The 16,198-nt window shown below is 42.8% G+C and overlaps 3 protein-coding genes and 1 pseudogene across 4 annotated transcripts; 3 read left to right on the top strand and 1 right to left on the bottom strand.

The window, feature by feature from the left end:
* The first annotated feature begins 26 nt into the window (after nucleotides 1-26).
* On the top strand, nucleotides 27-3,518 carry LOC117889942 (prominin-like protein). The gene is made up of 10 exons (XM_034794478.1): nucleotides 27-432; nucleotides 507-654; nucleotides 720-836; nucleotides 901-1,088; nucleotides 1,141-1,436; nucleotides 1,503-1,838; nucleotides 1,896-2,008; nucleotides 2,064-2,997; nucleotides 3,056-3,195; nucleotides 3,265-3,518. Exons 1-10 carry the CDS (start codon nucleotides 27-29, stop codon nucleotides 3,419-3,421), a joined length of 2,835 nt encoding a protein of 944 aa, XP_034650369.1. The 3' UTR covers nucleotides 3,422-3,518.
* Nucleotides 3,519-4,234: 716 nt separating this feature from the next.
* Nucleotides 4,235-10,237, top strand: LOC117890432 (lissencephaly-1 homolog). Of its 2 annotated transcripts, none has more exons than XM_034795261.1 (8): nucleotides 4,235-4,350; nucleotides 7,566-7,672; nucleotides 7,741-8,041; nucleotides 8,105-8,261; nucleotides 8,331-8,508; nucleotides 8,574-8,709; nucleotides 8,767-9,118; nucleotides 9,176-10,237. In XM_034795261.1, the coding sequence occupies exons 2-8, from the start codon at nucleotides 7,635-7,637 to the stop codon at nucleotides 9,247-9,249; spliced, it is 1,236 nt and encodes a 411-aa protein (XP_034651152.1). In that variant the 5' UTR covers nucleotides 4,235-4,350; nucleotides 7,566-7,634; the 3' UTR covers nucleotides 9,250-10,237. The 2 variants fall into 2 exon arrangements, with proteins under 2 accessions (XP_034651152.1, XP_034651153.1); XM_034795262.1 differs by lacking the exon at nucleotides 4,235-4,350 and adding an exon at nucleotides 4,419-4,437.
* Nucleotides 10,238-10,741: 504 nt separating this feature from the next.
* On the bottom strand, nucleotides 10,742-11,658 carry LOC117890434 (PRKR-interacting protein 1 homolog). The gene is made up of 2 exons (XM_034795263.1): nucleotides 11,467-11,658; nucleotides 10,742-11,409 (listed from the first exon to the last, which is right to left on the bottom strand). The coding sequence occupies exons 1-2, from the start codon at nucleotides 11,638-11,640 to the stop codon at nucleotides 10,810-10,812; spliced, it is 774 nt and encodes a 257-aa protein (XP_034651154.1). The 5' UTR covers nucleotides 11,641-11,658; the 3' UTR covers nucleotides 10,742-10,809.
* Nucleotides 11,659-12,800: 1,142 nt separating this feature from the next.
* On the top strand, nucleotides 12,801-15,063 carry LOC117889938 (annotated as a pseudogene).
* The last annotated feature ends 1,135 nt before the right edge of the window (nucleotides 15,064-16,198 follow it).

Raw genomic sequence — 16,198 nt, 5'->3', positions numbered from 1 at the left:
AGTGAAGCATCCGTTGCAGTGGGAAGATGTACTCTAGCGAAAGCTGTCGATCCACGGGGGGAGGATGCAGTGCCGTTATGGCACCTCCACGCCATAGAAAATCCAACAGCCATGCGGTGAAGTTGATCCTTTTGCTGCTCTACCTAACACTGCCAATTATCATCCGAGAGGCTGCCGCAGCTGAGACCGAAGGAAGTGGCAGTGGGACTAATAGTAAAGCCGGAGCTGATACCGTTTGGCGCGAGGGCTACGTGGGCGATGGTACGACCCACGAGCAGCTGGGACAGCGACACTGGCCGCCCGTCGAGTTTACCCAGTACCGCGGATACGCCAACTATTCCCGGGATCTAACCTCGACGCACAAAGCCCTCAATCCCTTTTACAAGATGATGCACTTTATCTTTCGGATCTTGATTTCCGACATGCCGCCGGGTAAGCGAAGCCAGTAAGCAGCTGTCTTCAGTGATTCCCTACCCCCACCCCCGCACGAACACCTTCCCCTGCAGGCTATGTGGCGTTGACGGACAACAACAAGTTGGCTCTGGGCCCCAAGGTGAGGCAGAACGATTGGGCTGCTCTGCTGCACAGTTACTGGTTTCTGCTGCTTTTCGTGTTATTCCTCCTCACCTTTATCATTTTCATTCCGTTTATTGGGTAAGTGAAACCCCCAAAAAAAAATCCCACGATGTACAAAGTGCTGATGAAGATCCTCCCCGCAGGGTCTGCTATTGCTGCTTTTGCTGCTGCTTGCGTTGCAAGCAATATTCCAGATCCAAAAAACGTCCGTGGCGCCTGGTTTGCGGCATCTGCCTTGCCCTGATGGTCCTTTTCCTCATGTGAGTTGGGGTCGATCTGACTGGCACAGGGCAGCCACAATAATGTGCCTCCGATTGTTTGCAGCCTTGGCCTCATCGTCGCGTTTGTTGCAAACAAATTCCTGGATCGGGCATTCGAGGACACCAAGCTGACAATGCGACGTTCGAGTGAGGACACTTGCACGTTCCTCAAAGAAGTCGCTGATCACATTTACCATTTGATGGTGTACAACTACCAGGAGATGGAGGCCCACCTCGATGAGCATCTCAACAGTGAGTTGAACTCGGTAAATGACACTTTTCCACCCTCCATCTGACTCCTTAGACGCACACAATCACATATTCCTGGACCTGGGGGATACTTCCGAGAGCAATGCGCTAGCCGAAATGGAGCGCATCTTCCACAACATGCCGAAAGCGTACAAGCTGATGGTGCAAGTGGATGCCTTGGAGAAGGAGATCATTTTGCTTGGCAGCCAGCTTAGAGACGGTTTGCGTGGCCAGAAGCGAAATCTGATTTATGCCGCCTACGCACTGTGCCATTTGCCCAAGTGCTACAGGTGGAACCATGAAAATGGCGTAATGCTTTATGGCACCGCAAAGTGTCTGCACATGGACAAGGTATCTGCTCCCCTTTGCCCATGGCAAAACATTTAATTATAAACGTGAAATGATTGTCATTTGTAGGTGCCGAACACCACAACCTATTCCGAAGCCATCAAAAAGATTATTGAGGATGAATTCTATAAGATTCCATTAAACGGCGTGGTTCGCCTCAACAGAATCAAGCAAATGATCCTGAAACAGATGCGACTCATTGTGCCGCCAATCTTGCGATCCATCAGGAGAGGCAGAATAATGATGCTGGACGAAGCGACGGGATTGCGCGACATGATCGACTCTCTCATCAGCGACATTCACCTAAACACCTTGAGGACCACAAAGACATTCGAGGATGTGTACGAAAAGTTTGGCCATGATCGCAAAGCCATCAACATAGTCATTTGCGTGTTACTCTTTTCAGTAAGTAGAATCATTTGACGACTTTGTGGATGTCTCATCTCTCTCGCCTGCCTGTAGATTGTCGTAGTCCTGACTTCGGCTCTGATATGCGGCTTCTTTGGGCCTAAACGGACGATGCCAGGACCATCTAAACCATGCTCCAAAGGCATGGCTGCCTCATGCCTACTTATGTGAGTTATCTCAAGGCAACCCACTGGGACCTGCCATTTATGTCACTCATTCCAGAGCCATCATTCTGATATTTTGTGCATTCTCGTTCATAACGCTGGTTGGCCTGTTCTACATGATGATCGGCTTGATAACATACTCGACAGCGTGTGCCCCATTGAGGGACGATAGCGCGCTCAACATATTCCGGGAGCTGGATCCCGTGATCGATCTCAGTCGCTACAAGTCGCGGAATATGGAAGAGAAGGCAACGCTGTCGGCGTCGAATGCCATAAGGGCGTGCCAGGCAGACGAGTCCATCTTCGATTTACTGAAAGCGAAGAAGATCTACAATATAGAGGATCTGCTGAATATGGAAATATTCCTCGATGCCAGTGAGGAAACACCCGTGTTCACCGACGATCTATCCACGCTGTATCTGTTCACGGAGGAGGAGAAGCTCGAACTCAACGAAATGCGGGACAGCAATTTGTCGAGGTACCACAGCACCATGTACAGCGATGTTCTCTGCACGAAGTATACCCACAAGGAGATGGAATTGATGCGGGATGAAACGGAGAGGTTTGGCATAGAGCTAAACGTAAGACACTGGGAGAGCATGCCAGCCTGCCTCGCCTACTACATGTCGTTCAGCGATCTCAAAAGGTACAACGAATACCTATTGATCCCCATGCGGAAGGACGTGGCCAAGCTATTGGCCATAGTCAAGGAAATTGACAAGCTCATTCTCTACGACAACAATAACTTCAACAAGGGATTCAAGATACTGATGGATGCGGCACAGAGGTCCGAGGACTTTATTAGGAATAAGGGCGAGGACTACATCAACAATCTGGCCCACAACCTTACCATCTCAGTCAACGAACAGCTTCAGGAATACATCGACAGATTGATCTACGAGGCCAACACCAACGTTGGCCACTGTCAGCCCCTCGCCTACATTTACCATCAAGGCGTTTCCCTCCTTTGTGCACGCCTAGTGGATCCAATAGTGAGTAGAGTGAGTCTCCTAACTGCTGCTTGTATTTCATACATTTTTGTATTTGAAGAACGCCTTTTGGCTGGCCACACTTTTCTGCTGCCTGCTCCTGCTGCCGATTCTGCCGGTGGCCCACTGTCTGATGTGCATGTACCTCAAGATCTATCCCTCTCCGATTGTCGCTCAATTGGCAGCCGCAGAAGCAGCCAGGTAAGTCTTCAAATCAGAAATGGTTAATACATAACCAACTGCCTCCGGTCGTTGCCTTCCCGCGCCCAGATGTCCCGTTTGCATAGGTCCGCCGGTCAGAAGTGCTTGGAGGAACGACAACCGCGGCAGAGCTGGGCACACATTGCCAGAGGAGCTGGACAGGCCGATCCAGGTTGTAGCCGTAAGAGATGAGGCGATGCCGAGCAGCAAACGTAAGAGGGAGTAGGTGAACGAAATGAGGTATAAGTTGAACTGAATACTAACGCTGTGGTGTTTGTTTGGAAAACCAACTATTACTCGATCGCCTTTTATGTCAAGAACATGTTTAAACGGTGTCAGACAGACAGGTCGGTTCAGGGGATTCCTGAAACTGAAACATTTAACAAGCTTGATAATATAATATTCGTTTATATAAAGTGGTATAAAGTGGGTTAACATCTATTGGTTCTCGGTATATTTACGCTATGTTTGGAAAATATATTGTTTATATATTTTATAAATATTATATACTTTTGGGGATATAATAATGCTAGAAGTGATCAGCATTGTGCCCCTACATGGGCACGGAATGAGCAACATATGATACCCTTATAATGTATATAATAACGTATAATGATAATAATAATAGTTTATATAATAATGAATACGAAATTGTAATTTTAATTAATGGAAATAGGGTACAAAAATGCCCATACTATACCTACCGGTTGACAAGCAACAAGTTGACAAATACGTAACATTCCATGCCCACTCACGTACGTTTTATACTATTTTTGTTGGGTACCTTTGTTAGTTTTAACCTTAGTTTGCAATCAATCCAATAAAAATAAGTCATGAAAACCAGCCAATCATATTCAAAATTGATTCTTCAATAGGATAAAATTGTAGTTTTAGCGCGGATAGTCCTAACAAGCTAGCAATTATTAATAGAACAGCAATATCGAGGAATATGATTTAAGATTACAGTATTTTGCGATATATTTTTAAAATGAGATCGTATATTTTGGTATATTTTTGATGGTCAGGCGGTATATTTTATCGATAGATCCTGCGGTCACACTAGCGTCTCTGCTCTTCGTTTCTGCTAAAATTTGTCAAAAACACATAAATAAATCAGAATAATTATAAATATAATATATGAATTACAAAATAAGTGTAAGTATTCGATGCGCATAGTCAAAGCAAGTATCTGAATCGCCGCGATCCACCGCATAGTCAAACCCATTTTTCGCAACAGCGACGGTATGTAATGAGCCACTGAGAAAAATGGAAAAATTGTCATACGTACGACATTGGTTGCTTGAGTGTGTTAGTGCGTGCGTTATGTATCGAGATAAATAAATAAAAGCACAATTTCAAAGTCATTGGTGATGCTTTTGAGTGTATAATGATGGATTTGTCCATTTTCGATTTTGCAAATATTGCCTTTTCGAGTCTCATGGCACCCCCTCCTCTATCCAAGATGGCCGTCGTAACAGTTTGTATTTTCGTTTGTGTGTGTTGTTGTTATTGTGTTTGCTTTGTGTTTGTTATTGAAAAGAAACCAGAAAGCAAGAGAAAGAGTTATGCAAATTGGGCAAAAATGTGTAAAACAGAAACTAAAAAATAACTGAACAGTGCAAAAACGACATCAAAAAGGAAAAAAACAATTACATTTTACAACCACCAGAAATGCGATGACACATCGCTCCGCGCCGCAGTGTGTGCCTGTGTATGAATTTTTTGCGCATGTGTTGGAGAATGTATCCTCCCTCTCGCCCAATCCGGCGTTGATCGATTTTTACCTATTCCCTTCCGCGGAATAGCTGCAGCCCAACACTCAGTTCCTTGCTCAATAGTTCTAGAACCAACAGACTACCACCAATCGCCCAACACCTTACCATGGGCGAAACGTTGAAAAATACCCCAAACCAGTTCTGCACATGCTGAAGAAATCTAGTTTTATTTTCTTTTTCACAGTTTTCCCGTTTTGGATTTTTGCTTCGGCCATGGCCTGGCATTCCCGTTGCCGTTGCAATTTCCCAGAATGTGTGGAAAATGCTGAGCTTGGGAGCGCTAGACTCGAACTGTCTGTCTGCCTTCTGACACTGCAAATTGTTTAAACGTTAAAGCAAAGGGGGCCTCTATCTATTTTCTTTTGCGCTCTATCTCATAAAGTGCTCTCCCAGCACATGAGCTTTTCCCAGAAAGAGGTTAGTGCGTTATTTCATGAATTGCCCAGTTCAATCAAAGTCCATTACTCTCCCTATTCAATCCGATGGAGTCAGAAGCTTTTATTGCGCCTCACCCCTCATCGTTTTTCGGCATTATTTCCTTGCTGCTCTTGAAACAGTTTTTTGCACTGCCGCTGCATGTGCAAGTGCTTTGCGTGTGTGGGTTAATCAATGAAACACGCAAATACAAAAAAAAAAGCAGCGCGAGAGCCAGCAACAACAACTGCAACACATGCCAGAGCCATAAAGCAGAAGCAAGTGCAAGGTCTGTCGCAAGAAAGAGAGAAAGAGAACAAACAGCAGAGGCAATCAAGGGAGAAAGAGAGCTTGCATCCTGTCAAAGTATGTAGTGTTCGGCAGCCCTGGTCGTTATGCATTGCCAACCATTGTCTCTGACATCACACGCCCACACGCGCGAGCTGTTTCACAGCTTCTGAGAGGTGGAAATCGCTTAAAATTCAAATATAAAATAGTTTGAGCAAGCACAAGTGTGAGAATCATAGTTGGTTTTACCTTTTTCCTACTGTTTGTGGTGCCTGGCACCCTTTTCTGCCTGCAACTTCTGTGTCTGCTGTTGCAGCGTGTGACCCAAACGCCCCCCTATGCCCATTGTGTTTGCTTTGTGGCACCGTTTCTTTCAAAGCAGAGCAGAAGCCCACACACACACACACACAGAGGCAGATACAGTTACAATGCGCATGCCAAAGAATCGGAATGTTGGTTGCCACAACAGAAATTCTGTTGACTCGGTTCGGGCATTGGAGGAGCACCAGGAACCCTAACTCCCCACGCGACAAGCCCGGCCCAGCCCACGCGCCACTTCCATTTATACGCGTGACGTTGGGAGCTCTGTTGTTGTTGATATTTCATTGATTTTCATTTATATATTTAGATGCGCAGTAGTTTTTCTGTAGCATCCATCCACCTACTCATATTTGTAAATGTCTTCCACTCATGGGAAGAGGGGGTCCGTTCCCTATACCGTTCCCGTTCTTGTACAGCTGATAAGACCCGAGAGTCTCGCTCGATGTGTGTGTCCCGTGGGTGAGTCACGTCACGGCCTGGCTGGTCCCATGCGCGTCGTCAGATCCAACTCTGCCTGAAGTACGAGTGTGAATTGATGGTCGCTGCTGAACTGAACACTGAACTCGTTTGGTCACTTTTTGTTGGTCGAATGCTAGTTAAAAAAAATCGTTAAATATCATTTGGCCAAAAATAATTTGAAAACGTCATTTCCTAGACTGCGTGCGTGTGTGTGTGCTCTGTGTGTGTGTAAGCTTGGACTTTGTGTTGCTTGTATTGCCTCTTTCGCATTCCGCTCCGTTCCCCTTATTTGCCTATAAGAAGTAGCTTGAACTGCCGTTAAGTCTGGCTAATTGGCTTTGTCAATGGCTACCTTTGCAGAGGTTTGGCAACGCTCAATGGTCTATTGGTTATCTCTCTCGCGTGCGCGATAGCGATATGTGTGTTTGTTCGCTGCGTTTCGGATTGTCGCTTTATTGCGTGCTACCTGTGATTTGCTTTTGCTTTACGCCCACCTTGAGAGTCAATTAAATGGTCTTGCAGCAGCAGCAGCAACAACTTGTCGCACTATTTATAGTTACAGCAAGATATGCTGCGTTGTCTAATTCCATTTAAATGCCTCGATTGTCGGGCGACCCTTGAACCCAATTTTGGTGGCCAGTGCAGCTCCACCAACTATTCCATTTGAGCTTGAGAGTGTTTCGATAACTTCCTTTTTGTTTGCTGCTATAAAGCCCTGCTGAGATTCGCACTCAATGTGCGCTTTAATGGCAGTCTCCACTCGAAACTTTGTGCCAGAAACAGAAACTGATCACGACGGTGACGATGGTGATGATGCTCCGCTTTAGCTCTGTATAAAGAAACACCATAATGACTAGACGAAAGATGAGCATAAGAGACAGACACAAATGCCTCTGCCGCCCCCTTTGGCTTTGGGCTTTGGGGGCACTCTTGCCGAAATCGCAAAACACAAAACGCAACGAAATGTGGGTGACTTGCCCTCCATGAGAACTCAAACGAAACTCTGTGGCATTTTTGGCATTTAACTTTTGCGAAACTAATTTCCTGTTTCCAGTACAGTAACTCATCATACACGTATGTACAATGTCTCATGTCTATTTCTTGCATTTGCAGAACTGCACGAACTGAAAACGGAAAAAGCGATCAGCAAAGACCAGAAAACAAGCCAAATCGGAGAACAGTATGAAAATGGTGTTGTCGCAGCGGCAGCGCGAGGAGCTGTAAGTAAATCCATCAATTATTTAAACCAAATTATTAATTCAGTTTGATTTTATTTATCTCCGTACAGTAACCAAGCGATTGCCGATTATTTGGGCTCAAATGGCTACGGCGACTCACTGGAGACCTTCCGCAAGGAGGCCGATGTCAGCACAGAGTCGGAGAAGAAGTATGGCGGTCTGCTGGAGAAGAAGTGGACATCGGTCATACGCCTGCAGAAGAAGGTGATGGAACTAGAGGCTAAGCTCACCGAAGCTGAGAAAGAGGTTATCGAGGGTGCGCCCACAAAGAACAAACGCACGCCCGGCGAATGGATACCACGCCCGCCAGAGAAGTTCTCTCTGACTGGTCATCGAGCCAGCATAACGAGGGTAAGTGAAAGATCAGAAATTAACCGGAAAGAAACATTCTAAATAAAAGGATTTTTGTTACAGGTTATATTTCATCCCATATTTGGCCTCATGGTTTCAGCATCGGAAGATGCCACCATTAGGATTTGGGATTTCGAAACTGGCGACTATGAGCGCAGTCTAAAAGGACACACCGACTCTGTGCAGGATGTGGCATTCGATTCGCAGGGCAAGCTCTTGGGTAAGTTAATTTAGCATCAATTCGCCTTGAAAGCAAATTAATGGACTCGTTTCTTCATCTTCAATAAAGCTTCCTGCAGCGCTGACTTGTCCATCAAATTGTGGGATTTCCAGCAGAGCTACGAATGTGTTAAAACAATGCACGGTCACGATCACAATGTATCATCGGTGGCCTTTGTGCCCGCCGGTGATTATGTTCTGTCTGCTTCACGTGATCGAACCATCAAAATGTGGGAGGTGGCCACCGGGTAAGCTGCTAATCCTAGACAAACGATCGATGCTAGGTACTCATTCATTGCATTCTGCTCGACAGGTACTGCGTGAAGACATATACTGGCCATAGGGAGTGGGTGCGAATGGTGCGAGTGCACATTGAGGGCAGCATCTTTGCCACATGCTCAAACGATCACACAATACGTGTTTGGTTGACGAATTCAAAAGACTGCAAGGTAAACATACGGATTATTGTTTAGGGATGGAATCTTAATAGATTTACATATTCACAGGTTGAATTACGCGATCATGAGCACACGGTGGAGTGCATTGCCTGGGCTCCGGAAGCCGCAGCATCAGCGATAAACGAAGCAGCCGGAGCGGACAACAAGAAGGGCCACCACCAGGGCCCATTCCTTGCATCTGGTTCTCGAGACAAAACCATACGCATTTGGGATGTGAGCGTTGGACTGTGCCTGCTCACGCTTAATGGCCACGACAATTGGGTGCGTGGCTTGGCATTCCATCCGGGTGGCAAGTATTTGGTGTCGGCCAGCGATGACAAGACCATCAGGGTCTGGGACTTGCGCAACAAGCGATGCATGAAGACGCTCTACGCACATCAGCATTTCTGCACCTCCATAGGTGAGTGTACAAATCACTCGACTAGAGTTCACACATTTTAAATATATTTCCTTGCAGATTTTCACAAGGCGCATCCGTACGTCATCAGCGGCAGTGTGGATCAAACAGTTAAGGTCTGGGAGTGTCGTTAAAGCAAATTAAAACTCAGCAAAAGTTTTGCTTACTTCTCAATTTAAACATAAATAAAGCTAATATAATAAATCACACACAACACCGCAACCCACAACACACACACACACATAAATGCAACAGTCTCAGCCACCTCCAGCAGCAAGTTTATTTTCCAGACGCTTTCAGTGTCAGCGTCCGTCAGCAAAATGAACATATACGAGTAGTGTATTTTAAACCCGAATGCAAAATCGCGAAAAGAATTATTTATTTAATTGTACAACCTTCTAACTAAATATGTAACTACCTACCTACCTACTATATACAAAGTACATGTACGTTAATGCCTATGCATATACACCTACGATTATTATTTCGTTTAATGTAATGCTGTGTCGGGTCGTTCGACCCTTCGCTAATCCCAAAAGCAGCGGCTCGCTTAAAAAAACAGGCACAAGCAGAAAATTACGTCTATAGTTGAATGGATTGATGGAGAGTTTTGGCATGCGAGTGCACAACCAAACATATTCATCTGATAAAATGTTCCAGTAGATAAATATTGATTGTCCATCCACAAACATACACTCAAGTCAAATGAAATCATAAAACAAGTTTACATTGATGTTGTTGAAAGTGTTTAAATGTTTGCAAATGAAGGAAGGAAAGTATTTCAACGATTTACGAAAACTTTTACTCACCAGAGAAACGAAACTTGTTATTGAGAATTATACTTGAATTATTATACACAATTTTTACCATAAATGAGGTGAGGTAATGTCTACGACACACACAAATGATGGCTTCTCTTTTAACCGTATTCACTCTGCTCTGATTTGTGTGTCCTTTTGTTTTTTGAGAAAGAAGGATCTAACATAAACATAAATAAAATCCATCAAAATGCTTACATGTTTAAGTTGGCTTTAAGTTCAAAGTATGATTTACGTTTACGGTTTACAATACATAGTAGAAAAATGCTGCAAATTTATTATAATAATTTGTATAAGTGCAAAAGCAGAAGCAAAAGCAAATATATATATATATTAATATTATACTATACATATTTATTTGTGCAAAATGATATTGAAATTCTAACAGAGAGCAGAAAAACAAGAACACAACTATGGATTTACGATATAAACGATATACTGGAAACAATAAAAGAAAACTTGCTTCTTCAAGAAACAGAAAACCCCCAAGCGATGAGTGGAAATTTGTATGCCCTGGTTCTTGATCATGTTTGTACAGGGTACAACTACCCTCTCGACCATTTATAGCCATTGATGTCAAATTTCGAAAGCATTTACTGCACTCGATTAAATGCAATTATAGATGCACCTTATACACTATTATAAGTCTAGAAACGCACTCAAATCAAGACAATTCAATGCTTTTCTCTTCTCACCAAAATCTGCTTTAACACGATGGCCTCAGATGACAAACACAAAGATACGTGCGATACATAGAAATCGCTTAGTATACATATACCTAAAATATAAATAATAATAAAACGGCAACTTTGTTTTATTAGTAAACTAGAAAATGTATTGGCTCAGAGAGGAAACCTTAGGCTAGAGATAATCAATTCAGGTCTCGTTTTTTTCAGGTTCAGCATCATTCTGAGAATCCACTTTCTCTGGTGGTCCACAGCAGACTTCTTCAGGACGTTGTTGGACTTCATCGATGTTGACTTCTGGCTTAGGGTCTGCTGTCTCTGGATTCGATTCTGTGGTCTCTGGTTTCGGATCTGCCGAATCTAGCTTCGGGTCTGCCGTCTCAGGCTGTGGATCTGCCGTTTCTGGCTTCTCCTCAGCATCTTCTTCCCCTTCCGACGCACTTCCACTGGACTCTGATTCCGGTTTTGCTACGTCTGTCTTTTGTTCTCGTGGCTTCTTGGCTCGCTGTTTCTTCTTGAGCCTCTTGGCCCTCTTTTTGGCTGTGCGCTCCTCGGCCAGTCGCCGGTTGTCATCTATTTTCTGTTGGTATGCATCGTCCGCTGCCTCGCGGGCACTTTGATGCTGTATATTTTTCTGGCGGGCATATTCCTTCCTACGTAGATGCCGATAAACATGGAACTCGCCGGATCCAGCTCCGGCACTGCTGCCCATTACGTTTCGCACAAATGTTGGCACCGACGCATTGTAGTCCCGTTCGCGACGCTGCTCTGGTATGATTACGGGCTTCTCCTGCGAATTTCAGACTAATGGTGAGTACATTTATTGAACAAATTTGCCACCACTTACTGGATGCTTCATTAGTTTTTCCAATTTTAGCCTCTGCAGATCGGTGGCCGTCTTGACAAAAGGTCGCAGTGGCCCTCCCTTGCCATCGGAATCGCTGTCCCCAGACCCGGCGCCTTTCTTTTTCTTTTTGGGTTTGTCCTCCGTTTCTTTTACCAAATTTTTAATTAGCGACATGTTTTATTTACTTTTTTTTTTGGTAAGTTATCGATACAATATACCGCATGACCATTAAAAATATACTAACATATACGATATCATTTTAAAAATATACCGCAATATACCTTAATCTTAAATCGTATTCCTCGATTTTGATGTTCTTTTGATTTTACTAGCCTGGAAAAACTTTTAACACTGACACAATAACTTAAACCGATTGAAAAATCAATTTGCCTTATTATAAATCCTCCTTTTTATTGAATTGTATACCTTATGACCTTATATTTTAGAACATTTGATTTTGGATTTTGTATTCAAATCACCCCTTCTGCAAGCAAGGGAGCTTTGTTTAGTATGTAAGTGTATGTAACATGTAGAAATACATGTACGTTCAGTGATATCATTGAACATTTTTTAAAAATAGCGGGCGCTATTTTTCATACTTTCAGGCTGGTCCATTTTACAAAAAAGCACAACAAAGCGATGGCATATCCTTGCAGTTCTTGAGGTCCTTGATGTATTCAAACGATGCAGGACACTCTCCCGATGGCTAGAATTCATTGCACGTCCTGATCGTACTTGAAACAGCCGAGTTATAGCTTTGTACGGATTCGATTTGAAAACTATTTTAAAATGGCATTATCCTTAATGTCCTTGCATCCTTAGGTATTGCAAACGATCCAGGACACTGTCCCGATCACGAGGACTCATTGGTCGTCCTGATCTGACCACAGGGAGCGAAGGAAACAAGAAAAGGAAGCTGCCCTGTCGTTGTTGTCAATTTATGTTGTACAACAAAAGTTGTTATACCCTGGAAATTTTGAAAAAATTTGTTGCATACTTCAAGGTTCAATATTTTTAAGACAAATAAATTAAACCTTGAAGTCCCTCCGTCCGTCCGTCCGTCTGTCCGTCTTGTTTGTCGGCTAGTTCTCAGAGACTATAAGAGCTAGAGCCACCAAATTTTGGCACCAGACTGCTGCATGCTCACACTGAAACCAGTGTATTTCAAAAATGAGCCCCGCCCCCTTCCGCCCCCGCAAAAGGGCGAAAACCTCCCAAATCTACAATCTACAATCTACAATCTAACAGAAAACTAAAAACGCCATTCCGTAGGGAATGACCATATCTATCAGATCACCAAATTGGGATCCGATTGGATCATTATTATAGCCACAATGATTACTGGTGATCTGTGCGCGCTATTTTTCAAATTTTTCAATGTTATCACTTAATAAACATGTCTCTCTTAATAATTTACATACAGTTGTGTTCAATGAAATAGTAGTGCCGTGCCACACAATTTTCTCAACTATTTTTGAGACCCTTCCAGTCTTTCGAATTGAACAAGTGATACCTTTTTGGAAAGCCTGAAATGTTCACATTAGAACCCAGAAAGAATCCTGGAACATTTGCATTCCATCTTCTTGTTTTACATGACTAAAGAAAAATACCTATACAAAATGCTGTTCAATAAAATAGTAGTGTTTTTTTAGAAAATTTAAAAAAATAACGAAACTGGAATTAGTGCATATGTTTCATGTTCTATATGTTTCTTGAGGTTTAATATGTAGTTTTTAATCAAATTTGTTTTCACTATGGCCTTACGCCCACCTGTCATGTGTAAATAAGGTACTGCCCAAGCTTAAATAAGATCTGAGACTATAATTCTTAAACACCTTGGCAAAACTGTGCTCTGGTTGACGGATTTGTAATAGTAATAACACATTTCACATTTTACAATAAGATTTCGTTGGGATTTTGGTCTAGAGACTGAGCAAGACATGGAAAAGTGTCGACCTCTTTGGATAAAATTCCATTCCTAGCGAGCTTTCTTGCGTGTTTCAGATCATTATCTTGGTGACAGATCCTTTTGATAGGCATTTTTCAATAGTAATATTACTGTATTGTATTAAAAAGTATGTTGGCACACACCACTTTATGAAATACGTCAGTATAAGGCTAGGAAGTAAGAGTTTAAAAGGGCTGTAGCCCATAAGGGTCAACCCAACATGCCCAATGTTGTTTTTTTCAAGAATTTGGGCAGTTATCAGATATCTGTGAACGCCAAACATATTCTTTTGAGTCTTCCTTACCATATAAAACAACTTTACACTCGTCTGTCAAAAGTATTTTTCGGACTGTGACACGGCCCATTCCACATTCCTCATGACCTCATTTTTCAAAACATGAGTCGTGTACCCATGTGCTTTTATTCTCAAACGCGTAGCTTCCGGGGACCTCTTGCAACTAAATAATGTGTAATCAGTCGTGTATTAACTATCAAAACAATTTCAGAGCGATATAAAATTGTTTTCATAACTTTTGAGGATATTGAAGACCTTGGTCTTGCCTTCAACCATCTTCAACCATCTACTAAAAGACAATTTTTTCGCATAAAAAATCATTTTTCAGGGTGCTTCTTTTAGCTTAAACTATTTAATATAACAGTAAAAGCACATTCAAATTAGTTTTGAATTTCATTATACCTCCTGATTTTAGTTTTTAGTCGAATTCTAAAGTCTCCCAAATTGGACCGTTCATTGATTACTTCTACGCTCCAAAAACAAAAGTACCGTTATATTCAAACATTTCTTTCATCAAAACATTCAATATATAAACTAAGCTTACTGATGGTAACTTTTTTGAATTGATTTAATTTGTTTTTTAATTTTTTTTTAATACTTGCACCCAGCACTACTATTTTATTGAACAGCAGTTTTCATGGGTATTTTTCTAAAGTCATGTAAAACAAGAAGATGGAATGCAAATGTTCCAGGATTATTTCTGGGTTCTAATGTGAACATTTCAGGCTTTCCAAAAAGGTATCACTTGTTCAAATCGAAAGACTGGAAGGGTCTCAAAAATAGTTGTGAAAATTGTGTGGCGCGGCACTACTATTTCATTGAACACAACTGTACATTTACATACTGTAGACAAAGTCTCGCACTCGCTGGCCCATTGCGTGGGCGCTGACTTGGCCATGGGCGCAGGCATCGCTGTGAAGTTCACGGAGGTCTACGGCAAGGTCGATGAGCTGCGTGCCCAGAAGGAGGCCAGCGGTGATGTGACTGTGCTCAAGGATAATGATCGCTACATTTACTATCTGGTGACGAAGCCACAAAGCTGGGGAAAACCAACATACGAGTCGCTGCAGTCATCTCTGGAGCAGATGCGCGAACACATGGTGAGTGGCTTGCGCTAACTTTTAGATCAATTCTTTGCTTATGCATTTCGAACCTTTTGCAGCGCAAGAACATCGTTAAGCAGCTGGCCATACCGCGCATCGGTTGCGTATTGAGGGCTTGGAATGGGACAAAGTCAGCGGCGTTCTGGAGTACGTGTTCGGGCAGGAGCAGCTGGAGATTGTCGTCTACAACTTTGTGCCTCCACCAAGCAATTAAGAATCAATTCTAGGCGAAGATATCAAATAAAAGAAGTATACATATACATACATATACCTAACATCAATTGTATTTATTATGGGAATGGGAAATATGTGCAATTGAATCCTTAATCCTTGATGTCCTTGAAGCGAGAGAGATTGAAAAGGATCGGGGAAGTTGTCCTGATTACAAAAAGGTGTGGCACATTCTGATCGGCCCACAAATATAGGAGAAAAGAAGAAAACAAAACTGTTCTGTCGTTGTTCTCAAAATTTGTTGTAAAAAAAACAACTTGTACATCAAAAGATGTTTTTGTTATTGTTGTACAACAAACACTTTCTTGTAGTGAACCAACCACGTAGTTAGCACAGTGGCGCTTCCGCGATCACGACGGCCATTTCTTAAACTAAAAATGCGTTCGCACAGTGGCGCCACCATGATTATTACGGCCATTTATGGAACTAAAATATCGTAGTTCGAGAGTTGGCCGCTCTGTGTTAGGGCGCCACTGTGAAATTTTGAAATTGGTCCACTGAAATGGCCGAAAACAGGAAAATTTTCAGACAAAGTACCAGGCGAACAGAATTCAGCAGAAGGTAACTGGCTTCCATGTTTTTTCACTGTGTCAAAATCTGGATGCTATGAAACCGCAATTAATTTTAGTTACCTTCTACTGACTTCTGTTGGTCTGAAAATTTTCCAGTTTTCGGCCATTTCAGTGAAGCAATTTCAAAAGTTCACAGTGGCGTCCCAACACAGATCGGCCAATTCTCGAACTACGTTATTTTAGTTCCAGAAATGACCGTCTTCATCGCGTGGGCGCCACTGTGCAAAGAGGTGACTGTCAAAATTTGACAAAAATAACAGGAGAGATTTGTTTTGTTGTTTTATCCTTTATTTGTAGTCCGTCCAGGATGTGCCACGCCCCCTCGTGATCGGCACAATGTCCTGGATCCTTTGCGACCAGTTCGGGTGCAAGGACATTAAGGATAATGCCATTTTCACGTTGTTTTTTCTTTTTAATCTCTACAAGGCTATAGCTCAGCTGTTTCCTGTCCAAAAAGGATATGTCACGCCTCCTCGGGATCGGGAAAATGTCCCGGATCACTTCGTGTGCTAGGACATTAAGGATAATGCCATTTGAATATTGTTTTTCTATATAATCCCCTTCAACGCTATAACTCGGCTGT

The sequence above is a fragment of the Drosophila subobscura genome, chromosome E (assembly GCF_008121235.1).
Source record: "Drosophila subobscura isolate 14011-0131.10 chromosome E, UCBerk_Dsub_1.0, whole genome shotgun sequence".
In the NCBI taxonomy this organism is placed as follows: Eukaryota; Metazoa; Arthropoda; class Insecta; order Diptera; family Drosophilidae; genus Drosophila; species Drosophila subobscura.
The sequence above is the reverse complement of the archived record's forward strand: the minus strand, read 5'-3'. Positions and strand labels throughout refer to the sequence as shown.